General features: G+C 41.2%; 1 protein-coding gene across 2 annotated transcripts; it reads right to left on the bottom strand.

Annotated features, from left to right (window-relative positions):
- Nucleotides 1–3: 3 nt before the first annotated feature.
- tnfsf10l (TNF superfamily member 10, like) lies at nucleotides 4–27,507 on the bottom strand. 2 transcript variants are annotated; one of them, XM_063060770.1, is made up of 5 exons: nucleotides 24,548–25,829; nucleotides 13,690–13,845; nucleotides 12,640–12,676; nucleotides 12,447–12,557; nucleotides 4–2,664 (listed from the first exon to the last, which is right to left on the bottom strand). In XM_063060770.1, the coding sequence occupies exons 1-5, from the start codon at nucleotides 24,602–24,604 to the stop codon at nucleotides 2,213–2,215; spliced, it is 813 nt and encodes a 270-aa protein (XP_062916840.1). In that variant the 5' UTR covers nucleotides 24,605–25,829; the 3' UTR covers nucleotides 4–2,212. The 2 variants fall into 2 exon arrangements, with proteins under 2 accessions (XP_062916840.1, XP_062916839.1); XM_063060769.1 differs by lacking the exon at nucleotides 24,548–25,829 and adding an exon at nucleotides 25,841–27,507 and having other exon boundaries at nucleotides 9–2,664.
- Between the last annotated feature and the right edge of the window lie 310 nt (nucleotides 27,508–27,817).

Raw genomic sequence — 27,817 nt, 5'->3', positions numbered from 1 at the left:
AATGAGTACAGTTTATTCCAAATCTGGTACATTAAAACTGATACCTTGTATTGATACATCAGTAAAAGAGTACAGTATGTACAAAATACACAAACTGGTTTAAACAGCTGCCATGTGGGTGAAGAGCAATTACCTTTAACACTCTAATAAAGACATGCAGTTACAGTTTTCAAATGAAATGCAATATTTATTTGATAAAGTAGGAATCTTGGGCATGCTAAAATAATTTTAAGTCAATCTCAAATATTCCCTTCTCCAGTATGAAATAAAAATAAATTGCCAGAAGTACACAGTAGCATCAAACATTATCTGTGAGAAGAGGACCTACATTAAAATTAGGTCAGCATTTTTTGTCAAAACTGGAAGAAGCTAGGCATGTAAGGTGTTGTCTGGCTGCAGATAAAGAAAAGAATACAGTAGAGGGAGAGAGAGAAGTACAGGTCATTGTGGGAGAGAGAATAAGTTGAGGTGTGTGATACAATGGAAGACAAACTGCAGCGATTAAAAGACAAAAAAGAGTCATGATTTGAAGTAATAGAAGTTAGCATAAACTTTAAATGGCAATTTTAGAACTATTACCAGCTCATGGTATGAAATAGTGGAACCTAAAGTTTTGTTCTGAAGTTATTTGAACTTAATATTAGCTTTAAAATTGGAGGTTTCCAGGCCAAAAGGTGAAATTATGCCTTCAAACTTCCAATAGAGCAACACTGCTAGAGGCTAAACTCAGAGTGCGTGAGAGGAATTAAAATGAAAAACTTACTAGATCAGTCTCACCCAATCTGCCACCTTCCCTCTCACCTAGCTTCACCTATCACCTGCCAGTGTGTTCTCCTTCCACTCCCCACAACTTATTCTGTTTTCCCCCCTCTTCCAGCCCTGCTGAAGGACCTCGACCTGAAACATCGACTATTTATTCCCCTCCACAGATGCTGCCTGCTCTGCTGAGTTCCTCCAGCATCTGCAGCATCTTTTGTGTTTATCACCTAATGTAAATTAGGTTTCCCTAAACTAATGGAGGTTGCATCATAAGCAGAGAATGCTAACTTGGTGGAAAATAAATAAATTGCTTGTGCCCTTGTCAAGCGTGTTTGGTTCAGTGGACACTAAGGAAGAAGCAAGGCGAACGTTGCTTCTCCCATACATTTATATGATTGTGTTGTGGGAGGGGACCAGCTGATGAAAGAGTAGAAAGGGTTGTAGAACACTTTTAATATTCTGAAAAGAAAAAGAAGGATATATTTGGTCACTACAGCACACTGAGAATGTCTGCGATATGGAGGAAATGAGGTAAATGAATTCTTGGAAGGATAGAAAGGTGGGAGGGAAGACTGGAAGGAAATCAGTTGTGGAATGACTTGAGTGGAAGGTGGCATCCTAAAACAATTATGACAGAACAAAGGAACAGGGAGAGTGGAAATGTTGGGCATGCATGTTTTTCAGTAGCCCACTTGCAGAAATTGGAAGATGAGTCGAAGAGTCAAAGGGGCTACATGAAGGGGGAAAAGCTTAAGTTAGAAGCAAGAATGCTGAAATTTCCATTTCAAGTATAAAGCAGTTCAATGGCACAGTTCAAAAGGCATCAGGGACTTGGTACAGTAAAAGTGTATTTGTGTAAGAGAAAGTTTTGACTCCTGTAACACTTCTACAAATTTATATATCCATACCAAAACTCTTTAACAATGCAGTTCTCTTGATCCATATCCTCGTCACCTTCCAGTGGCATAGTGATGTTTTGAAGCATGGATTTTTTAACCTTCAGAAGCATGGACTGTGGCTCCATTTTTTACTTTTAGCAGATACTTTCCCCTGTTCTCCATAATCAACTGCTAATGAGTGACTTATTTGTTTGTGGGGAAATATCTCAATTTACCATACAAGTGTATCTGTCTTTTGAGAGGGGAAGTTCGGGCAAATCAGGAGCTTTGGTACTTCCACAGAATCAGAGAAGAACTCATTCAGTTTTTTGACTACTACAGCTGGAGCTGTATACACCAGCTGTGTGAAGTAGATAACAAAGATCTTTCTGAACTGAGCTATATTGGTCATTTAACACATTTTACTCAACTGAAAGTAAAATTCTTATAGACAATTCTCAAGTTAGCTCAAGTTTTGGACAAAAGACCAGTAAAACTGATTTTATGGTAGTTGTTTGATTCAATGAATTAATTTTGAACAAGTAGCTCTTTATAAAATGATACTTCATTCAATCTTACAAATCCAGTCTAAAGGATCCAAAGTAACTAGATGCCTCATTATCATCCATCAACTCTCTGTCAGAGATAGTTACGAATATTTCATCACCAGCTTCTAATTCAAAAAGTCCTCCTTGGTAGATGGAATTCATACCATACTCAGCATTTGCTGCCCAACATTTTGTTCCTACGCTTTTCATGAGGAGGATCGGTGTTGGGTAGGAAGTAGACATCTTGTATATACACTGCACAAGCAGTTGCTCAATGGGTTTTACAGAATGGTCTTCATAACCAGCTGTATCCTTGTGCTTGTATTTGAAAAACGTCTGGGAATAAACATAATACCTGCCCATTTGACTGGCTCGCAATTTTCCATGATTGATTGTCATGTTGCGGATGTAAGATAACCCTTTTCCAATACCCCATTTCACAAGGTGGCGGCATGATCCGTCCAGAAAGTTGGGTGAACCTGTTTAAGAAATAATAGTCTGAAAGATCCAATTTCAAATGTGTTTCTTCTTTCTTGCTATAGCCCAGCATAGCTCATCTTGATTAAATTACCAGAGGAATTAGAAATTACCTAGGGTTACCGATAGCCCTCTAGTTTTCTAAGCTCCGTGTACCTATCTAGCACTTTCTTAAAAGACCCCATCATATCTGCCTCCACCACCATTGCCAGCAGCCCATTCCACCCACAATTAATATAAACCCAACCTAGTACCAGAAGTCAATTCTAGTCATCAACTGAAATACCTGTATGCTTGATGCAATGTGAGCTTTTATGTTCTCCACTGTATATAAGCATACTTAACTCAAATATCCAGTCAAGGTTATTCAGGAAACATTAATGGAGGAGGACACATACCTTTTAAGAACATTGGGTGCCATAACTAATCAGAATAGTGGGTCAAAGTAAGGTTCTAGATCTCCAGGGATAAACTAATGGTTACTAGAAGAGTGGGATGGCAGATTAGTTGTGGGGTCTTCACTGAACCTAACCATTAAATCTGCTCAGACCTCTAAATACCAACAAAACAGATCATTCATGGCTTGATGTCACCAACAGTTTAATGTAGCCTGGAGAAAAAAAAACAGAAGGTGTATCTAAAGGTGCAGTGAAATAATGGTACTGGGCCATCAAGACTATTAAGGGGCTGGAGAGGATGTAATTTGTGAAATGTGTCCATGAAAGCTTCCTGAGTCAATATACAAAGGGCCTTACTTGGGAAGGTAAAGTATTAGACTTCCTCTTGGGAGTAACTGAAGTGGCAGTCAGGGAGCACTTTGGCTCCAATGACCATAATTCTAATAGTTTCAAGAAAGTGATGAAAAAAGAGAGAGAGCAGCCCACTGGTCATGGTCCTAAACTGGAGCAGGGCTAAATTCTGGGGTAATCAACAGGATGTAACAGGTGAGCCTGTTTGAAGGAAAAGGATCAAATGCCAAATGAGAAACTTTTAAGAATGTGATATCAAGTGTCCAGGAGCATCTTTCTTTTATGGTAAAGGTAAACCTGGCAAATTAGGAAACCTTGGCTGATGAGAGATATTGAGGCTCTGGTCAGGAAAAATGGAAGCAAAAATCGATTAGGTTTAGGAAGAATACTGATATGGGGGAAATAAGGAGAGCAAAGAGAGTGTATAAGATTAATTTTGCAGTTAAGGGAAGGTAAATACCAAGAGGTTCTATAACTATACTAAGCATGGCAAGGGAGAGAGCAAGTCCCTTAGATATCAGCAGTGCTGCCTATATCTTGAGAGTCTTAACAACTATTATTTACTAAGGAGAAAGTCATAATTGTTCAAGAGATAAGGGAAACAATTGGAGATGCTTTGGAGCAAATTCATGTTATGAGGGAGGAGGTATTTGCAGCCTAAGCACAGTAAAGTATCCACAGGGCCAAATTGAGTGAATCCTTGGTTTTTGTGGGAAGCTTGAAAGGAAATTGTGGATGCCCCTGCAGAGATAGTTGCTATATTTTTAGCCACTGTGACATTCCCAAAGACTGGAAAGTATCTAATGTTGTTCCATTATTTAAAAAAGGGTAGCAAGGGCAGGCATGAGAACTACAGACCAGTCAGGTTGACATCAGTAGTGGGAAAGTTATGGAGGGACAAAGTCTACCAAGCATTTGGAATGGACACAGTCAGATTAGAAGGAATCAACATTGCTTTGGGCATGGAAAGTTGTGCTTGATGAACCTTCTGCAGTTTTTTGAAGAGGTAACCAAAAAGGTAGACGATAGGACAATAGCTGTTTTCTGTTTGGACTTTAACAATCCCTTCCACAAGATCCCATATGGTAGGCCAATCTGTAAGGTTAGGTCGCATGGAATCCAGGGAAAGCCAGTTAGATGGATTCAAAATTGTCTTAGAGGTAAGAGCAGAGGGTGGTGGTTGAAGGTTGTTTCTCGAAAAAGAGGCCAGCACTAGTGGTGCTCCGCAGGGATCAGTAAACCCATTACTTGTTTTTATATAAATGATTTGGGCGCAAATGCACAAGGCTTGATCAGTAAGGCTGAGGATGATATGAAATTAGGTGGCTTTGTTGATGGTTTTAGGCATCCGTTAGTCTCATGAGACCATGGATTTGCGCCTTGGAAGGTTTCCAGGGCGCAGGCCTGGGCAAGATTGTATGGAAGACCAGCAATTGTCCACGTTGCAAGTCTCCCCTCTCCACACCAGCAATGTTGTCCAAGGGAAGGGCATTAGGACCCATACAGCTTGGCACCAGTGTTGTCGCAGAGCAACATGTGGTTAAGTGTCTTGCTCAAGGACGAACACACGCTACCTCAGCCAAGGCTCGAACTAGTGACCTTCAAATCACTAGACAAACACTTTAACCACTTGATCATGCGCCAAGTTGATGGTGAAGAAGGTTATTATGGATTATATGGAGCACTTGATCGGATGGAGAAGTGAGTCAGAGAGGTAATGTATATTGGAAAGTCAATCCAGCATAGGATTTATACTTTGAATAGCAGGGCACTATGAGTATAATGAACTAGGAGAACTTAAGAGTATAAGTGCATAGTTTATTGAAAACATTCAGCATGCTGGTCTTGTAGCTCCATCAGGCTGAGTACAGGTGCTCTCCAGGGCTGCATGCTCAGCCCACTGCTATGCATGCCGCTGATGCACGACGGCACTGCTAGCGTCAGTTCAAACTGAATCATCAAGCTCGCTGATGACACATCAGCAACATGGTCGGCCTCATCAACAACAATGACGAGACAATGTTCAGAGAGGAGGCAGAGCATAACAACTTGAAACAAAATGTGAACAAGGCTAAAGGGATGATTGTGGACTTCAGGAAGGTGCAGGCTGACTACCCCTTACTGCACATACACACGTACATGGTTCCTCTGTGGAGAGAATTAGGACACCAAGTTTCTGGGAGTGCATATAATGGATGATCTCATCTGGTCCCTCAACACCACTTCCTTGGTCAAGAAAGCACAGCGACATCTCCACTTCCTGAGGAAATTGAGGTGAGTGAGGCTCTCCCCTCCCCCCATTTTAACTAATTTTAACAGGAGCACCGAGATTGCCCTGACCAGCTGCATCACTATCTGGTATGGGAATTGCAAGGCATTAAACTGCAAAGGATTGGATGGCAAGGACTGCAGAGAGGATGATCAGGGTCTTTCATCCACCCATCAGAGACATTTATCAGGAGCGCTGCATATGCATTGTCAATAATCCCTCCCATCCATCCAACAATCTCTTTGACCCCCTACCATCAGGCAGGTGGTACCGTAGCATTAGGACAAGGAGGGAAAGCAGATCCATCCCCCAGGCCGTGAAGCTACTGAACTCCCTGCCACCAACCACATCTTATCATATCTGAAGCACCATTAGCGTTATACTGTTCCCTATTTAACTTGTGTTGTATATGCACCTTATTATTTGTTCATTTTTTTGTGGTAATATAGTAATATGCGTTTGTTTGTGAGTCATATTTACTGTGCTGTGCACCTTGGTCCAGAGGAATGTTGTTTCGTTTGGCGCTATACATGTGGGTGGTTGAATGACAATAACCTGAACTTGAACTTCAGCAATCAGGGCAGTGAGTACTGGAGTTGGGACATTATGTTGCAGCTGTACAAGTCGATGATGAGTGCACAATCAGAGTACTGTGCACAATTTTGGTCACCCTGTTTTAGGGAAAATGTGGTTAAACTGGAAAGAGTGTAAAAAAGATTTACGAAGATCTTGCCAGGACCAGAGTGCCTGAGTTATACGGAGAGGTTGGCTAGGCTAGACCTTTATTCCTTGGAACATAGGGGAATGTGGGACAACCTAATAGAAATGTTTAAGATTAAGAGAGGCATAGATAAAGTGGATGGTAATAGTCTTTTCCACAAGGTAGAGGAGACCAAAACTATGGGGCATAGATTAAATATGAGATGGGAAAGATTCAAAGGAGACCTGAGGGACAACTTTTTCACAAAGGAATTGTGAGAAGGAAATTGGTTCAAAAAAAATCTTCAGAACTTTATCCTTCTTTGTGCCATTTCAAAATACGTACCTGTAGTCTGACCTCTACAATGAGAAAAACAACACATTAAACAGTTCATTCCTTTCCCTCTTTATGACATCCAAATATGCAATTGTGTAAGTTTTTTTTAAGAACTTGTTCCTCTTTCCAAACAAATACCCTTCCTTTCCCTCTTTGGCTATGCACTCACTGTGCCTTCTAAAGATTGTAAAGATTAGCCTTGTGTGTCTCATGTACATCAAAACATAGTGAAGTGCAGCATTTGCATCAATGACAAACACAGTCTCAACATACGTATGCTGGGGGCAGCCGGCAAGAGTAACCATGATTCCAGCACCAACAAACATGCCCACAATTTACTAACCCTTGTTAATCTATACATCTTCAGAACGTGGGAGGAAACCCATGCGGTCATAGGGAGAATGTGCAAACACCTTACAGACAGCAGCAGGAAATGAACGCCCATTACTGGGGATGTAAAACATTATGCTAACCCCTACTCTACGGTGCTAGCCTTAGAAGGATGGGAGGATGAATTCTGTGAGTGAATGAATGATTTTGCATCATTATTGATGACAATGCACTGAAACTAATCAATCAATGATGTAGAAATGAAGTTTGTTGTTAATTTCTGTGTTTAAAAAATGGTTGCATTCTATTTCATTCATTTACACTGCAATATGTCTGTTATCTTCATCACTGCAGCATAATCTATGAACATAAACATTTTTTTCCAGCAGTCCAATCAAATTGGGAGCAAAAGAGGCAACTCACAGGTCTGTAAGATTTTAAAAAAGAGCCTTTATGGGTTTTTGGCTTTTTCCAGCAGGCCAGTCAAATAGCAATTCATTAGCAAAGGTAAATAAAAATAAGGAGAGCGGCCATTGTGTGAGTGGACCAGTGTTTGAATGGGGAGGCTTTGGCTCAACAGGCTTAAGCAAGATAAATATCTGGTAAGTTTCTTCTTCTTCAATCTTCATTTTTTGTCTGTTAGTACATAGTTAGAGCAGTGAGAATTGCTCCAGGGACAGTGCTGTGCTCTTTGTCTGAGATGTGGGAATTCTGGGACACCAGTCTCCCAGGTAACCACATCTGCATCAGGCACACTGAGCTGCAGCTCCACAGAGAACCTGTCAAGAAACTAGACCTGCGGATCAATTACCTTCAACTCATATGGGAAATTGAGGAAGTGATAGGTAGAAGCTACAGAGAAGTAGTCACCCCTAGGTTGCAGGAGGCAGGTACATGGGTGACTGTCAGGAGATTGAAAGGAAATGGGGAGCCAGTGCAGAGTACCCCCTGTAGCCATTCCCCTGCTTTGGATACCGTTGGGGACAACGACCTACCGAGGGAGCCATAGCGACTGGATCTCTGGTACTGAGTCTGGTGCTGTTGCTCAGAAGGGAAGGGGAGAAGAGGACAGCCATGGTGATAGGAGATTCCATAGTTAGAGGAGCAGAAATAAGTAGAAATTAGTGGATGCAATAGAGGCACGCGGATGGTATGTTGCCTCCCAGATGCCAGGTTCAGGAACATCTTGGGTCAGGTCCATGGCATTCTAAAGGGAGAGGGTGAGCAGCCAGAAGTCTCAGTACATACTGGCACCAAAGCCACAGGGAGGAAAATGGAAGAGGTCCTGTAGAGAGAATTTAGGGAGTGAAGTAGAAAGCTGAGAAGCAAGACATCCAGTATAGTAATCTCTGGATTGCTGCCTGTGCCATGTGCCAGTGAGGGTAAGAATGGGGTGAATTGCCAGATTAATGTGTGGCCGAGGAACCGGGGCAGGGTTTCAGATTTCGGGATCATTGGGCTCTCTTCTGGGGAAGTTATGAACTGTACAAAAGGGAGGGGTTACATCTGAATGGAGGAGGACCAACATCCTTGAGGACGTGTTTCCTGGAACTGTTCGGGAGAGTTTAAACTAATTCGGCAGGGGGATGGAAAACTGAGCGATAGGACTGAGAATGGGGCAGCTACTGTACAAGCAGAGGCAGTGTGTAGTGACACTCTCAGGAAGGACAGGCAGATGGTCGGGCAAAATTGCAGTCAGTGGGATGAGTTGCATTGTAACGGGGGACAAGATCAAAAAGGGTGACAGATACAAAGCTTGTATGTGCCTGTCAGAATAAAAGGTAAAGATAACAAGTGTAGGGAACCTTGGTTTTCAAGCAAGTGCATAGTAGGTATAGGCAAGTAGGAACAAATGAGGTTCTTATGGAGTGTAAGAAATGCAAGAGGAATGTAAGAAAGAAATCAAGAAAGATAAAAGAAGGCATGAAGTTGCTCTTGCAAACAAGGTGAAGGAGAATCCTAAGGGATTGTACGGATATTTTAAGAGCAAAAGGATTGTAAGGGACAAAATAGGTCCTCTGGAAGATCAGAATGGTATTCTATGTGTGGAACCAAAACAGATGGGAGAGATCTTAAATTAATTCTTTTTATATGTATTTACTCAGAAGATGGACACAGAGTGAGGCAAAGTGGCATTAACTTCATGAACCCTGTACAGATTACAGAGGAGGAGGTGTTTACTACCTGGAAGCAAATTAGGGTGGATAAATCCCCAGGGCCTGACAAGTGTTCCCTCGGACCATACAGGAGGCAAGTGAAGAAATTGCCAAGGCCCTAGCAGAGATACTTAAATATTCCTTAATGACAAGGGAGGTACAGAGGACTGGAGGATAGCCAATGTTGTTCCACTGTTTAAAAGAGAACAGAACAGAGCTAAACAGAAACCAGGAAATTATAGGCCAGTTAGTCTGACATCAGTTGTGGGAAACATATTGGAAGGTATTCTAAGAGACCGGATATATAAGCATTTAGATAGACAAAGATATTCAGTATGGCTTTGTTCGCGTTAGATCATGTCTAACCAATCTTAGACAGTTTTTTCAGGAAGTTACAAGGAAAGTGCATGAGGACAAGGCAAAGGATGTTGCCTACGTGGACATTAGCAAGGCATGTGACAAGGTCCTGCATGGGAAGTTGTTCAAGAGGCTTCAGTCACTCGGCTTTCAGGATGAGATAGTAAATTGGATTAGACATCAGCTTTGTGGGGGAAGCCAGACAGTGGTAGTAGATGGTTGCCTCTCTGACTGGAGGCCTGAGACCAGTGGAGTGCCGCAGGGATCGGTGCTGGGTCCATTGTTGTTTGTCATCTATTGTCAGTGATCTGGATGATAATGCGGTTAATTGGATCAGCAAATTTGTGGATGATAGCAAGATTGTGGGTGTAGTGGACAGCAAGGAAGGTTATCATGGCTTGCATCAGCTGGAAAATGGGCTGAAAAATGGCAGATGGAATTTAATGCAGAGAAGTGTGAGGTTTTGCATTTCAGTAGGACTAACCAGGTGCTACCTGGTTGTGGTAGAGTGTGGTAGAACAGAAGGATCTGAGAATACAGGTGCATCTTTCATCAAAAGTTGCATCATAGGTAGATAGGGTCATAAAGAAAGTTTTTGGCATATGGACCTTCATAAATCAATGTATTGAGTACAGGAGATGGGATGTTATGCTGAAGTTGTAAAAGACATTGGTGAAGCCTAATTTGGAGTACTGTATGCAGTTCTAGTCACAGGAAAGATGTAGTGAAGGTTGAAAGAGTACAGAGAAAATTTACAAGGATATTGCCGCGTCTGGAGGACCTGAGTTATAAGGACTTTAGTCTTTAGAATGCAGACGATTGAGAGATTTGATAGAGGTATACAAAATTATGAGGGGTATAGATAGGGTAAATGTAAGCAGGCTTTTTCCACTGAGGTTGGATGGAAGTACAACCAGAGGTCATGGGTTAAGGGTGAAAGGTGAGAAATTTAAGGGGAACATGAGGAGAAGCGTCTTTACTCAGAGGATCGTGAGAGTGTGGAATGAACTGCCAGCACAAATTCATTGTGAGCTCGATTTCAATGTTTAAGAGAAGTTTGGATAGGTACATGGATAGCAGAGGAATGGAGGCTATGGGTCCGGTGCAGGTTGATGGGAATAGGCAGTTTAAATTTTTGTGGCATGGACTAGATGGGCTGAAGGGCCTGTTTCTTGGCTGTACCTCTATGAATGTATAGGAATGAAATTTTTATACTCGAAAGCACACAGTATACAGAATAAGGTAGATGATCTTGTGCAGTTAGAAACAGGCAGGTATGAAATTGTGGACATCATAAAGTCAGGGCAAAAAGAGGATTGTGGTTGGGAGTTTAACATCCAGGAATACACTTGTATTGAAATGAAACGTATGTAGGCAGAGGGGGTGGTGAGGTTCTGTTGGTAAAAAAAAATGAAATCAAATCCTTAGAAAGAGGTGGCATAGGATCGGAAGATATAGAATCATTGTGGGTAGAGTTAAAGAACTGCAAGTGCAAAAAGATCCCAATGGGAGTAATATACAGGTCTTCAAAACAGTAATTAGGATGTGGGCTACAAATTACAGAAGAGATAGAAAATGCGTGTTAAAAGGGAAAAGTTACAATAGTCATGGGGGGTTTCAATTTGCAGGTAGATTGGGAAAATCAGGTTGGTGTGGAATTGGATCCTGAGAGAGAGAATGTGCAGAGTGCCTATGGGATGGCTTTTTGGAGCAGCTTGTGCTTGGTCCCACTAGGGAATCAACAGTTATGGATTGGGTGTTGTGTAATGAACCAGACTTGATTAGGGAGCTTAAAGTAAAGGAACCCTTAGGAGGCAGTGATCATAATATGATAGAATTTTCCCTGCAACTTAAGAGGGAGAAGTAAAGTCCAATGTATCAGTACTACAGTGGCGTAAAGGGAATTATAGAAGGATGAGAGAAGAGCTGCTAGGGATGATAGCAGAGCAGCAATAGCTGGAATTTCTGGGAGCAATTCACAAGGTACAGGATAGATACATCCCAAAGAAGAAGTATTCTATAGGCAGAATGACACAACCATGGCTGACAAGAGAAGTCAAAGCCAACATAAAAGCCAACGATTAGTGGGAAGTTAAGAGCATTGGGAAGCTTTTAAAAACCAACAGAAGGCAACTAAAAAGTCATTAAGAAAGAAAAGATGGAATATGAAGGCAAGTGAGCTACTACCAATAATATTAAAGAGAATGTCAAAAGTTTCTTCAGATACATGGTGTAAACGAGAGGCAAGAGGAGATATTGGCTCACTAAAAAATGACGCTGGAGAGATAGTAATGGGGGACAAGGAAATGGCAGATGCAGGTGGCTACAGGTGGCTGTGGAGGCTGGGTCTTTTGGGTGTATTTAAGGCAGAGGTTGATAGATTCTTGATAAGTCAGGGCGTGAAAGGTTACAGGGAGAAGGCAGAGGAATGGGCTTGAGAGGGAAGTGGATCGGCCAGGATCAGATGGCGGAGTAGGCTCGATAGGCTGAATGGCCTTATTCTGCTTCTATGTCTTAGGGTCTTATGGTATTATAAACCATCATTGAAGTGCCATACTACTGCATCTCGTAATGAGTTTCAGCATAGTGATGCACTTCACTGGTATTTTTTGACACTTTAATAGTACTGTACTGTTATTTATTAATATTATAATGTGAGTATTGACTGGCAAGGCCAGTGTTTATTGTTCACCCCTCGTCAACATTAAGAAGTGAATCAGATCCTTGAACCATTGCAATTCTTACAGAACACAGAAACTCCTAAAACGTCGTTAGGTGGGGGTTCAGCAATAATTAAGGAAGATCAGTTATATTTCCAAATCAAGATGGTGTGGAGCCAACAAACTCACCAAAGAATATAGCTAATCTGGAAGCCTGTACTACTAACCTTGCAGTGAACCCAATCTGACAGTGAGATGTGCGGAGGGACTCTGGATCACTCTGTTTTCCAGCTGCACTGCAGACTTCACAATGTCTGGAGGTAAGTTGTCTATTATGTCTGTGAAGGAAAACGGTTGTGTAAATTATAAGAATTTGTTGGATTGGAGATCGTCAATGCATATGGATGTGAAACAACTCACCTTTAATTATATGTTGCTTGCTAACTTCTTCTGATACCTGTAGTAATTTTATTGAAGAAAATGGTGAGACTTGGTCAATGCAAGGTAGATTTAATGTAAAACTGTATATTATGTCCATATATATGTCAAAACTTCTCCCCACCCCATCCCCACTTAATACAACAACACAACAAACAATGTGCATCATTTTTCTAATAAGCGATTGAATTGTTCACTGGGCAGTGTGATTTTTGTATCAGTAAGACAACCTCCAAATAATGAACCACCAGTGAACATACTAAGATCAAAATTTACATTTTCTGGTGGTCTGATGCTTTGCCATCAAACAGTACCCATGGCCAACGTGCAAACAAGTAATTGGATATGTAGAAGATCTGGCAAGTTTCAGGTGATTATTCATCTATCCCCCCTGTTGTAATAGATTATCCCATTCTGAATTTGTTTCCTCTTCAAAATCTTTGAGTGTGTTTCTATTTCCAAAAACTCCACTTTCCTGTTCGAATCACTCCAGTTAGGTTTCCACAAGGCCACGATTCAGCCATATACCAGCATTAGGTTCCTGAATTTTGCACAGGTACTCTTAAATGCTTCAGTCCTGAAGATAAGGTCCTTAGTTCACTCTGCTGCTGAACTCTACATGGGAGTTTAACAGTGAAAGCCAGTCGTGCTGAGACTTTCCAATATTAACAATAAGGATATAGCCTACTGGATTCATGTTAGGAAGAAAGATGTTCAGTTAACACCATGCTGCTGGAGCCATGGGTGCTTACGGCCAGTAAGACTGGCCTACTACAGTTCGATCAGATAAGTCCGGGTATGGGGGAAACATAGGTGGTGATTTCAGGCACGAAAGATGTTGGGAAGAGATGGATAAGGACACGAAACACTAAATTTATCTAAAGAGATTCATCCCTCTGATGTTAGAGAAGGGCAGCCTATTGCATTCCAGTTTTGTACCTCCTTGAACTTTGAGGAAGTTAAGTCAACACAAAAATTGCAGCTGGAACATTACATCACAGAAATCAGGGAGAAAAGAGATAATTTAATTACCTTGTTTGCAAGTAATCTAATTTTGTTAGCCAGTATCCAACAGGGATCTTTTCTGATCTGGTTGTCTATGTCTTCAGTCTCTTCAGTGATTAGCTGTTGAAGTTTCTCAGGATTATATAAACACCACAGCTCCTGGGAAGCTGTCTGATTTTTACTCTAAACACAAGAGGCAATGGCTTTGTAAGGCAAGATGTACAAAAGATGAGTAAGAACCTGTAACAATTTTAAGCACTTAGATGTAGAGTCACACAAACACCATTATATTATTGCCCCTCTGAAAATTTTCAAGATTCCTACAAAATTACTTTGATATTCTATTATTAATGAAATTCAGTAATTATCATGTATATCAAGTCCTCACAAATAACAATGGCCATGTCCCAGTAAAATCCTGGCCATTCTGACGTTGATTTGGTGCTCTGCCACGAGCATTAATCGATCAGGCGTATAAATAGACAATGGAAATTCATTTACAGATGTTCTGAATCTATCAGAAATGTATCCCTTGACCCAGAGTAATTCTACTGACTGTAAAATGTTGGTTCAAAGTTTAAAGTTCAAAGTTTAAAGTTCAAAGTAAATTTATTATTAATACATACCTGTCACTATATACAACCCTCATTCTGTTTATACACTATATACAACCCCGATATTTAAACTAATGTGGCAGGGGGATGGGAACAAGTGCAGAGAGACAGAGGGGTGTAAAATGAGGGTAGAAGCAAAAAGTAGTAAGGTGAAAAGTAAAAGTGGCAGGCAGGCAAATCCACAGCAAAAATCAAAAAGGGCCACTTTTCAACATAAGGGCTTAGAGCGTTGTAAAAACAAGCCTGAAGGCTTTGTGTGTCACTGCAAGGAGCATTCGTAACAAGGTGGATGAATGTGCAGGTAGTTATTAATGAATATGATATAGTTGGGATCACAGAGACATGGCTCCAGGGTGACCAAAGATGGGAGCTCAACATTCAGGGATATTCAATATTCAGGAGGGATAGACATGAAACAAAAGGAGTTGGGGTAGCATTGCTGGTTAGAGAGGAGATTAACGCAATAGAAAGGAAGGACATTAGCCTGGAGGATGTGGAATCGATATGGGTAGAGCTGCATAACACTAAGGGGCAGGAAACGCTGGTGGGAGTTGTGTACAGGCCACCTAACAGTAGTAGGGAGGGTGGGGATGGCATTAAACAGGAAATTAGAAATGCGTGCAATAAAGGAACAGCAGTTATAATGGGTGACTTCAATCTACATATAGATTGGGTGAACCAAATTGGTAAGGGTGCTGAGGAAGAGGATTTCTTGGAATGTATGCAGGATGGTTTTCTGAACCAACATGTCGAGGAACCAACTACAGAGCAGGTCATTCTAGACTGGGTATTGAGCAATGAGGAAGGGTCAATTAGCAATCTTGTTGTGCGAGGCCCCTTGGGTAAGAGTGACCATAATATGGTGGAATTCTTCATTAAGATGGACAGTGACATAGTTAATTCAGAAACAAAGGTTCTGAACTTAAAGAAGGGTAACTTTGAAGGTATGAGACGTGAATTATCTAAGATAGACTGGCAAATGACACTTAAAGGGTTGACGGTGGATATGCAATGGCAAGCATTTAAAGATTACATGGATGAACTACAACAATTGTTCATCCTAGTTTGGCAAAAGGATAAACCAGGGAAGGTAGTGCACCCGTGGCTGACAAGGGAAATTAGGGATAGTATCAATTCCAAAGAAGAAACATACAAATTAGCCAGAAAAAGCGGCACACCTGAGGACTGGGAGAAATTCAGAGTCCAGCAGAGGAGGACAAAGGGCTTAATTAGGAAAGGGAAAAAAGATTATGAGAGAAAGCCAGCAAGGAACATAAAAACTGACCGTAAAAGCTTTTATAGACATGTGAAAAGAAAAAGATTGGTTAAGACAAATGTAGGTCCCTTACAGTCAGAAACAGGTGAATTGATCATGGAGAACAAGGACATGGCAGACCAATTGAATAACTACTTTGGTTCTGTCTTCAGTAAGGAGTACATAAATAATCTTCCGGAAATAGTAGGGGATCGAGGGTCTAGTGAGATGGAGGAACTGAGGGAAATACATGTTAGTAGGGAAGTGGTGTTAGGTAAATTGAAGGGATTAAAGACAGATAAATCCCCAGGGCCAGATGGTCTGCATCCCAGAGTGCTTAAGGAAGTAGCCCAAGAAATAGTGGATGCATTAGTGATAATTTTTCAAAGCTATTTAGATTCTGGATTAGTTCTTGAGGATTGGAGGGTGGCTAATGTAACCCCGCTTTTTAAAAAAGGAGTGAGAGAGAAACCGGGGAATTATAGACCGGTTAGCCTGACATCGGTGGTGGGGAAAATGCTACAGTCAGTTATCAAAGATGTGATAGCAGCACATTTGGAAAGCGGTGAAATCATCGGACAAAGTCAGCATGGATTTGTGAAAGGAAAATCATGTCTGACAAATCTCATAGAATTTTTTGAGGATGTAACTAGGAGAGTGGATAGGGGAGAACCAGTGGATGTGGAATATTTGGATTTTCAAAAGGCTTTTGACAAAGTCCCACACAGGAGATTAGTGTGCAAACTTAAAGAACACAGTATTGGGGGTACGGTATTGATGTGGATACAGAATTGGTTGGCAGACAGGAAGCAAAGAGTGGGAATAAACGGGACCTTTTCAGAATGGCAGGCTGTAACTAATGGGGTACCGCAAGGCTCAGTGCTGGGACCCCAGTTGTTTACAATATATATTAATGACTTGGATGAGGGAATTAAATGCAGCACTCCAAGTTTGCAGATGACACGAAGCTGGGCGGCAGTGTTAGCCGTGAGGAGGATGCTAAGAGGATGCAGGGTGCCTTGGATAGGTTAGGTGAGTGGGCAAATTCATGGCAGATGCAATTTAATGTGGATAAATGTGAGGTTATTCACTTTGGTGGCAAGAACAGGAAAACAGATTATTATCTGAATGGTTGCCGATTAGGAAAAGGGGAGGTGCAACGAGACCTAGGTGTCATTGTACACCAGTCATTGAAAGTGGGCATGCGGGTACAGCAGGCGGTGAAAATAGCAAATGGTTTGCTAGCATTCATAGCAAGAGGATTCGAGTACAGGAGCAGGGAGGTTCTCCTGCAGTTGTACAAGGTCTTGGTGAGACCACACCTGGAGTATTGTGTGCAGTTTTGGTCCCCTAATCTGTGGAAAGACATTCTTGCAATACAAAGAAGTTCACCAGATTGATTCCTGGGATGGCAGGACTTTCATATGATGGAAGACTGGATCGGCTAGGCTTATACTTGCTGGAATTTAGAAGATTGAGATGGGATCTTTTGAAACGTATAATATTCTAAAGGGATTGGACAGGCTCGATGCAGGAAGATTGTGCCCCATGTTGGGGAAGTCCGGAACGAGGGGTCACAGTTTAAGGATAAAGGGGAAACCTTCTAGGACCGAGATGAGGAAAAACTTCTTCACACAGAGAGTGGTGAATCTGTGGAACTCTCTGCCACAGGAAACAGTTGAGACCAGTTCATTGGCTATATTTAAGAGGGAGTTAGATATGGCCCTTGTGGCTAAAGGGATCGGGGATATGGAGAGAAGGCAGGTACAGGGTTCTGAGTTGGATCATACTGAATGTTAGTGCAGGCTCGAAGGGTCGAATGGCCTACTCCACCTATTTTCTATGTTTTCTTGCAGGCATACAGAGTAAATCCAAGAAACACAATGGTATCAGTGAAAGACCACACCCAACAGGGCAGACGAACATGCAGTGTGCAAAAGACAAGAAGCTGTGCAAATACAAGAGCGAGAAAAAATGCAATAAATATCATGAACATGAGATGGAAAGTTCTTCAGAGTGCGTCCATAGGTTGTGGGAATAGCTCAGTGATGGGATGGGTGAAATTATCCACTTTGGCACAAAATTCTGATGGTTGAAAGGTAATAACTGTTCCTGATCATGGTGGTATGGGTCCTGAGGCTCCTGTACTTTCCTCCTGATGGCAGCAGCATTAAGAGAGCATGGCCTGGGTGTTGAGGGTTCTTGATGTTCAATGCTGCAGAGGCTCAATGGTGGAAAGAGCTTTAGCCATAATGGACTGAGCCATATCTACTACTTTTTGTAAGATGTTCCATTCTAGGGCATCGGTGTTTCCATACCAGGCTGTAATGCAGCCACACATGCAGTCGCACATCTACAGAAGTTTGTCTAAGTCTTCACAAACTTCTGAGGAAGTAGAGGCACTGCCGTGCTCTCTTCATATTTGCACTTACACGCGGGGCCCAGGGAAGATCCCCTGAAATGATAACACTGAGAAATTTAAAGTTGCTGACTCTCTCAACCTCTGATTCCCCAGTGAGGACTGGGTCAAGGACCTTTAGTTTCCTCCTGCTGAAGTCAATAATCAGCTCGTTGGTTTTGCTGACATTGAGTGAGAGGTTGTAGTTGTGTGACCACTCAGCCAGATTTTCAATCTCCCTCCTATATGCTGATTTGTCACCACGTTTGATTCAGCCAACAACAGCAGTGTAATCAGCAAACTTAAATATGGCTTTGGAGCTGAGACAAGATTCAGTATGACAGGAAAGGAAAATGAGATTAAATTGCAAGGATCACTGCAGATTGTAACTGTGCCTCTCTGCAGATGGCTACAAGGCTGTAAACTCAGCTTCTACCCTATAAGCTGTGCAGTGTTTCTCCTATTTAAAAATTAATTTTGCATATTGAATTGTACACCAACTAGTATTTAGTGTTTCATATTAACATAAAACATTTGTTTCAAAGTGGATATTTAATGAAGATGGTGGAGCTAGTTATAACTATAGAAGATGAGGGTGGTTCGATATCCTTGCTTTGATCTGATGTCACCAGAGACCAAAGGTTGAGAAAAGAGAGGGTAAAATGTCTCTCAACTGGAGGTCACGTCCACCCAGTTTTGTGTACTTTAGTACAGAATGATTACTGGCAATGATGACAGAATTGATAGAGTTAAAGTTGTTTGGGAAACAAAATGTGATGGATGCCACCACTGGCAAGCTCCAATTATAGAACAATCTGGATCAGCGGAACAAATAGTTCAAAAGATGTATAGAATCATTGACTTTATAAGTAAAGGTATACAATCCAGGCTCAAGAAATTATGCTTAGTTTTTACATCCAGAAACTTCGTTAGGTCTCAGCTAAATTAGGATGCCCAACTTTGGCAAACCAATTTGTGGGAAGCTGTCAAAGTTTCAGAGGGTGCGCGGAGGGTTGGGGCGGGCAGGGGGCCGAAGTGGTGGGTGGTGACGATTCCAACAATGGTGGCAAAAATAGTTATTTGCACATGGAGTGAAAGTTGTGGGAAAATACTAACACCATTCATGTTTCTCTCCAGTCCCCCAAACCACTTTAACAATCAAGCAAAGAGTTCTGAAGTGCAGACAAAAATGTAAAGTTGGAAACACAACAACTAAACTGCTCCCCAAACATTCATGTGATGATAAGCAGATGATCTTCTCTGGCCTGTTTAATAAGAGATAAATACCAGGCAGGTCACTGGACTAGCTCTCCGATGCTTCATTGAACAGTAGCATGAAACCCTTTGCATTTTCCTGCTAAGTGACTGGGCTCAGCATAATATCTCATTTGAAAGACAGATCCCCTGAGTACTCTGCAACAGGACATAAACACATATGCTTCCAGCTCAGGAAAAAAAAACAAACTTTTCTCCTTAGCAAAGAAATGATAAAGGGTAGATCTGAAGATGTTTAAGACCATTAATGTTTTTAACAGACTAAGTACAGTTTCCAGTGAAGAAAAGAGATTTAAAATTGTTAGCCAAAGAAGCAGGGTGTAGTGAAGAAGCATTTTCTAAACAGTATGTTAAGATATAGAAAGCTCTGCCTGAAAGAACATTGGAAGCAGGTGTAATAATATTAGTAAAGAGCACAGAGAGGGGATGCTCGGGGGTTTGGGGAAAGAATTTAACATGTTGAATAAAATGTGAAAATGCTGGCAGGGCTTGGTGGGTCAGATGGCAGATGTAGAGAAAAACAACAAAGTCAATGCAGTTTTGGGGTCATTTTTGTTCCTCACTATATAACTGCATCCTGTCTTGGTGAGTATTTACAGCATCAGCAGGCAGTCTGAATCATCTCGCCAAGGTCAGCTTTTTGCTTTCTAATTGGATATTGCTACCACAAACCCATCATCAAATGGCCTATTTCTGAAAAAAGCACAACAATAGTAGTGTAGATCTATATTAGGGTAACACCACAGTGGAAACATTCCACTAATACCTTGCAGTGACGGGAAAAATTGATGGAAAAAAGCCACAGTTCACAACGCATGGCACTCATGAGTTACATCAAGGGATGGACAGGCAAAAGTACTGAAGAGCTTATTAGAACTTGTCAGAGTAAAGACCAGGATTGCCCATGGCATACAGCATGACACACAATGATGATGATGAATACCTAGATGCTAATTTCATCTGTTCAGCACAAATTTGGTTTTACAGCAGGTATTACCTATTTAATGAGAACCTCAGTTGATTGATGTGAAGATAGTTAATGCTTATTTTTTTAAAGCCGATGTCCAAATCTACACAGAGATTTTATTTCAATAAAATGCTATATGTTTATTAACAAAGCATGCTTCTGCTTTATCTTGATTTAATTATTGTTACTTGCGGCTGAGCGAGTGACCCTCCAACTTTGAAAAAGTAGTTTCCAGTTTCATGTCAGGGACAACTCACAATTCGGTGTTATGTGTGCACTAGCAGCAAAAACGTGTTGTGCTGCTCAAGTAAGGCATCTCCAATGGAAATATAATTTAAGTGGCAGTATTTTAAAGTGCATGGAACTTAATCCCACTATCCCTCTGTCAATGGTATTAAGTCAGATAATCTTATCGTTACGTTCTCCTTCTGAAGCTGTGTGCAAACTAGTTGCAATGTTTCTTCCAAGGGGTGCACTTCAGGAGTACTTTACCGGTTGTAAGGCTTTTTGGAATGTTTGAATGGAGTACTAATGGCACTTTATAAATGCAAGTCCAACATATTAAAAAAAAAACAAAATGTGCTTTAAATCAGTTTGTAACTTATTGCTTACAAAATAAAGCCAGAAAGGACTGATCAAGAAATCCACCATAAACGATTGATGTAGCAATTCAAATTAGAACTTTACAGTTTGCTAGCTATTTTATGATGTGCTAACAAATATCACAGGTAACAGTATGGCCATTATAGATGAATGTTAAGGCCCTCCATTGGTCAAGGGCGACCATGGATGAGATGCCCTAGTTGTCTGCGTTGAGGTGGATATGCAAGCAGCTCTCCCTCTCCATGCAGCTGATGAATCCAAAGGAATGGCAGTGACCAATACACCGGTGGCATCGCAGGAATTTCCGATCAGCATTGAATTCAGTGTAGGACTGCCCTCGGGACTCCAGCTCCAGATTTTTCCTTGGGGTTTCCTCCTGAAGCCTCAAGGCAGCAGAGGGTTGAGATCAGATGGCTGTATTATTATCTTTAAGTAACAATCAACCCAATGCAATCCTATTCCCCTCTCAATGATTTCAGACACCTCTCTCTCCCCAACCAACATCCCAGTAAAAATCCCTGAACTGGAACCTGAGACAGTATCATTGATCTGTTCTTAATATGGAAATAGATTGATATTCTGCACAGGGAGCTGCCACTTGGTTGGTGCCAGTCCCTAGGAAATGCCAAAGTTTGAGGCAAATTAATAAATAAAATATTCTTTCAACCACTCTCTTTCCACACTGTTGTAACATGGCACCTTGATTATATTTCTTTTTGGTCATGTCCCCTGTTGCAGAAATATTGGAAAGATATTTTTGATATTATTTCAACGGTTTTAAATATAGACTTACAACCGCATCCAATTACTGCTATTTTTGGACTACCAATGATAGATTTAAATAATTTAACCTCTTCATCATGAAGAATGATTGCATTTCTTACTTTAATGGCCAGAAGGTCTATTTTATTGAATTGGAAGGAGATTAATCCTCCTAAGGTATTTCATTGGTTTTCACAAACTATGTTGTGTTTGAATTTGGAGAAAATTAGAAGTGCAGTTTATGACCCTTCCATCAAGTTTGAAAAAACTTGGAGGCCATTCATTCAGCATTTTCACTTAATGTGATATCTTTATTTCCAAACCTATTCTATTTCTCTGTATTGTTGTTGGAGGGGAATGGAGTCGTTGGCACTGAGGTTTTCTTCTTTTTCATTTTTAAGTTCTTAGATTTGCCCAAGTCTTTTAGTTTAGTTGATTAATTTTGTCTTTCTTTTGGGTTGGGGTTTTCTTTTTGCTTTTGGTTTTTTTTCTTTTTCATGTTTTTTTTTAGTTTTTTTTTGATCTGTTTTATCCGTTGTTAGTTTTACATGATTGGGAGCTTTGTCAAATTTCAATATTGGACTTTACAATTACTGTTTGTAAGTGTAACAATTTATCTCCTATTATTTGTATCATTGCTATGTTTTGTTTATATATTCTAAAATTAATAAAGAGATTGAAAAAGAAAAAGAAAGATTATATTCCTGCATTAATGTAATCTGGGGTAGTACATTAACACTTGAACTTCAAGACATAATGTCAAATCATGGGCCATCAGGGGAAAGGAATATTATGATATCATTGATAAGTAAACAACAAACTGCAACAAGTTATCTTTTTCTATTTTGTATCTCTTGATCTGTGGCCAGTGACATTCAGGGTATCTTCAAACAACCAATGTGTACTCAGTCCATACATGCAATTTTCAAGTGCTGCTGGGCCATTTTCATACCATATGGTCCGCACTTTATCCTAACAGTAATCATATTTCTCCACCATTTGCTTTCAGGAGTCACCAGGTAACAATCAAAAGTCACATTTCTGTTGAATTTCCTTATTTCTGGGCTAACCATTCAATGCCATCAACAGAGCTGCTATTGCTTATTAACTCAGTACAGACAGTGCTTTGTTGAAGAGTTTTTGGATGATACAAAGATAGGTGGAGGGGCTGGTAGTATGGACGGAGTAGGGAGTCTGCAGAATGACTTAGACATTAGGAGAAAAGGCAGAGAAGTAGCAAGTGGAATATGGTATAGAGAAGTATATGGTCATGCACTTTGGTAGAAGGAATAAAGATGTAAACTATTTTCTAAATGGAGAGAAAATTCAAGAATCAGAGGTACAAAGGGCCTTGGGAGTCCTCGTGCAGGATTCCCTAAAGATTAACTTGCGGGTGAGTCAGTGGTAAGGAAGGCAAATGCATTGTTCACATTAATTTCCAAAGGACTAGAATATAAAAGCAAGGATGAGACTTGATAAGTCATTTGTCAGACCACACTTGGGAGCATTGTGAGCTCTTTTGGACCCCTTATCTAAGAAAGTATGTGCTGCATTGGAGAAGGTCCAGCGGAGATTCATGAGAAAGGGTGAACATATGAGGAGCATTTGATGGCTCTGGGCCTGTACTTGCTGGAGTTCAGCAGAATATGGGGGGATCTCCTTGAAATCTATCAAACATTGACAGGCCTAGATAGAGTGGACTTGGAGAGGTGGCTGCTATAGTTGGGGAGTCTCAGACCAGAGGGCAAAGAATAGATAGTCCCTTTAGAACACAGATGAGGAGGAATTTCTTTAGCCAGAGGGTGGTGAATCTGTGGAATTGCTTGCCACAGACGGCTGTGCAGACCACGCCTTTGAGTATATTTAAAGAAGTTGATAGATTCTTGATTAGTATGGATGTCAAAGGTTATGAGGAGAAGGCAGGAGAATAGGGCTGAGAAGAAAAATAAATCAACCACGATGGAATGGCAGAGAAGACTCAATCAGCCGAACAGCCTAGTTTTGCTCCTGGTCTTCAAATGGACCTTCTGGTCTTTCTCCTGAGCTGCTGCTTTCTAAGCAGCCCCTTGATTGAGGCTAAATTCATATGCCACAGTGGATCCACTTACAGAAAGTGCTGGAAAACATCAGCAGGTCAAACAACATTGATGAAAAGAGAAACTATTGAACATTTTCATATCAAGGTCCCTTCATCGGAATTGAGATAAAGATAAATAAATTCATTTATAGACAATAGACAATAGGTGCAGGAGTAGGCCATTTGGCCCTTCGAGCCAGCACTGCCATTCACTGTGATCATGGCTGATCATCCACTATCAGTATCTAATTAATTAGTAACAAAGACAGGAACAAGCAATGGGTAAGGAAAGTGAATTTCTATGCAAGGGTGAAATAATGAAAAAGTTAAGATAGGATCAAGATTCTTTGTGCAATGTTTTATGACCTGACTACATAAAAAAGCAAAATAAAGAATGGCAGGCAAAATGGCCAGTTCTAATGCAAACAGAAAGAGCAAATTCACTAAAGATGGAGAATTTAGGAGAGAGTCCTACATGCCCAGACTCAAGACCAGGTGATGGTTCCTCATGATCGCCCTGGGGCATGCTGTAACAGTGTAGGAAGGCACAGGCAGGCCAGAGCAGGAGACAGCCAGCTAAGAGACAGCCTTGCAGACCTAGTGCTTGGCACTGCCCAACCATTTCCATTTTACCTCCCTCCACATTCACTATTACCCAGAATCACTCATCACTCTTTTACTCATTTATGACCAAGTATCTCAGTCCAGAAACCCCGTTTCTCCTTCTCCAGATGCTGCGTAACCTGCTGGAGCTTTCCGGCAACTTGTTTTCATTTCTGATTTATTTTGATTTTCAGTGCATTTATCTACTCCGATCTAGTTTAAAGCAAGTGACAAAAATGCTTGTGCTCGTTCATTTTACTGTCCCAACACTATCAGGTTTCTCTGTGGGTGTATTTCTGCCAGGAATCATTGTTGAAATAAAATGACACACCTTTCTCGCGCGGGCTGTTTCTGCCCTCCGGCTTTCCAATAAATAGGGCGAATCCATGGTGAACAAACTAAATCGAATGAGGTCCAAACGGAAGTCCTTTTGCTCGTATATTATGGGTGCGGCTTTAGTTATTTAAGCCATGCACCTCTCAAGAACAACATTTAAACTGTTTTGTTTACAAACACTGCTTAATGCATTCAATCAAATCACTGCACCTCTAAAGTGCCAATGGTGTCATTTTACTCCTCCTTTGCAGATTGAAATGTTGCAAAACGTTTTTTGTCTATTTCCCCCTGAGGATTTCTTGTAACCTTAAAAGGAAGCATTTCTTCATGTTTTAAAAAGTGAATGCATATGTTCGAAGTTCTGAGGGGGAAAAAAAGAACAAACCGGTGGTCCATGGCCTCCGCTACTGCCACAATGAAGCCTCTCTCAGGTTAGAGGAGCAACACCTCCTGTTCCATTCGGGTAGTCTCCAACCTGACGGCATAAACATGCATTTCTCCCCGCGTCCTCACTGTTGCTCCCGTCCGCATTCTTGGCCCTCCTGCCCCTTCTCCTCAGCTGCTTATTATCTCCCTCTGGCGCCGCTCCTCCTCCCCTCTCTCCCAGAGTCCAGAGTCCACTGTCCTCTGCTATCAGATTCCTTCCTCCTCAGCCCTTTATCTTTTCCACCTACTGCCTCCCAGCTTCAGTTCTCCCTCACTCACCTACCTTCCCCTTCAATTGGTATCACCTGCCACCTGCCAGTACCCGGCCCTCCCCCACTCTTCTTTCTCCTTCCTGTCCAGTCTCCATGAAGTGTCCTGGCTCGAAAATTTTGACTGTTTATTCCCTTCGATAGATGCTGCCCGACCTGCTCAGTTCCTCCAGCATTTTGTGCGTCTTAACTGGAATTTAAGTTCCTCTTAAAGCTGGTAAATGTATTCAAGCAAGTGCTCCCGCATATTACCCGCGGGATTTCGCCCTCTTTCCGCGCAATACTTCTGCAAACTTCGTACACTGTCGAGTGTTTCGTTTTCGGTTTCTCTGCAGATTTATGCTTCATCGTTTACTAGAACTCGCACTGGGACAAGAAGTTATAACTTCCTTTGCAAACAGTCGCTGATTATTTATACAAAAATAGCTTGTAACCTAGCCGGTAAACAAGCACCGCAGCAGTAATCTCGAAGGGAGAATATTTTCCTCAATCATTTCCCAAATCTCTTAGACCAGACTTTCAACAGAGTTAAATACTTGTTAACATAAAACCGATTCGTTCTGCAGTTGATTTACCCAGGTAGCAGAGTTTACCTTCGAGATTTCCCTTGTGAAATATAGAGACAATCCCGCAATCGCAGCTGCTTGCAATAAAAACAAAAATAAGCCGCCGACCAGCGCTGCCAGAAACAGCTTGGAATTTACGGAGGTTTGAGGGCTCGGCGAAATCATTGCAGCCGCCGATTCCGAACTGCAAGATCGGGAGTATTGTCCAGCCATCGCATCCCATGGATTAATAAATTCTGGTTATCTGCTTTACTGGAAGGAAATAAACTTAACAAAAAACTCCGCGATCTGTTGTGGGTGTGTCTAAATAGGAGGAGACACCCGTCTGCTGAAAATCACTGACTACAAAATTGAGCGGATACCAGTCAACATGGTGATTTTCATAAGGATCTCAACACCCGATCCGCCCTTTAACAAAATAGGTTTGGATTATCCTAATATCTTAAATTTAAGCATGGAAAATTACTTGGAATATAAACTGACCGGCGAACGACAAATAATTTACCCAAGACTGCAATCTTTCAGACAGTTGAAGAAGGATCTCAGTCTTATTTCAATTGCATTTCATTACGTCTTATATATTTGCAGCAAGTTATTACAATTGTATGGCTTTTCAGAAAATTTCAGAACGCCAAAGTTGATTAGAACTCCACCTTGAACGATTCCAAGCCCGGCTGCGAAAGGGAAATGGGGGGGTTAGGCATGGATCCAGTGAACCTGTCGCGTAAAAACGCAGAGCGATAGAAACGCTACCGGTAGCTCCAAAGACCTCGTCCCTGGGAGAGAGAGGATTTTCGAAGACGGCCACACCTGGGGACAACTTGAAAGACTGGCCAAGGAAAGAGAACTTTGAGCTTCTGTCGGCGGCCTACGCTATGATGGGCTGTAGAAGGAGTCCATAAGACTTGTATCTGAAATACATCTTATGGAAATGTTTGTTTGATGATGAACTTCAATAAAAAATAAATAGCAAAAAAAAAAGAAAAATACAACACAGAAACAGGCTCTTTGGCCCATCTAGTCCATGCTAAACCATTTAAACTACCTACTCCTATCGACACGCACCGGGATCAAAGTCCTCAATATCCCTACCATCCATGTACCTATCCAAATTTACTTAAGTCCAAACATCCTTAAAGGCACCAACACAGGCTAAAGTGGTTAAAGCGGTAGATAGAAACCCTTTCTTTATCAGACGAGACACAGAATTAAAATACTCGATAGACGACTATGGCAAACAATATTGGTCGCCACGTTACAGGGAAGGTGCGATTGCTTGGAGATGGCACAGGATGGATTTGAGAGGATGTTACCTAAATTGGAACCTTATAGCCATTCCCCTTAGAAGAGGGATTGAAATCTAGAGGACATATATTTAAAGTAATCAGTAAATAAAATGGATTAGAAGGGACTTGAAAAATTGTTTTCCTTAACAGGGTGGTAAACGTCTGAAACTTACTGTCTGATGGAGTGGTTGAGGCAGATTTCTCTTCACATTTAGATTGTTCTTGCCTGTATACTGGACCCATGTCCAACCCTCCTCCGGGGCTTGGGACCCTTTGCTGTCTCAAAGAGTGGTGGAGGTTCTTGCCTGTGTTCTGGAAGAGTTGTGACCAGTCCAGCGAGGATCTACTGTTGGAAGCTGATATTACACTGAGTCCCTCTGTCTTCACTGGCAGGGAAGTGATGGGCCAAATGTCCTCTTTCTGTGTCACTAATTTAAGAGATAAAATTAGAAAGTAAAAATAACCTTTTTTCCATTAAAGCTATTTAGTTCACATGACAGTATCTACGTTATTTTTGTTTCCAGATCTCTTAAAATTGAACTTGATTTCTCAAATATAGCTGGAATTTTAACTTGTACTTCCTGGATTTGAATGCTAGTTCAGTTATATTACCTCTACACAGACCCAGGTATTGTTCACTTTTCCTCTGTAGATTTTGTAATTGTTTTTATTTATTCATTGATGAGACAAAGATGAGGAGGAAATTTTTTAGCCAGAG

The sequence above is a fragment of the Mobula hypostoma genome, chromosome 10 (genome assembly GCF_963921235.1).
Source record: "Mobula hypostoma chromosome 10, sMobHyp1.1, whole genome shotgun sequence".
Taxonomy (NCBI): Eukaryota; Metazoa; Chordata; class Chondrichthyes; order Myliobatiformes; family Myliobatidae; genus Mobula; species Mobula hypostoma.
This window is presented reverse-complemented; position numbering and strand designations above follow the sequence as displayed.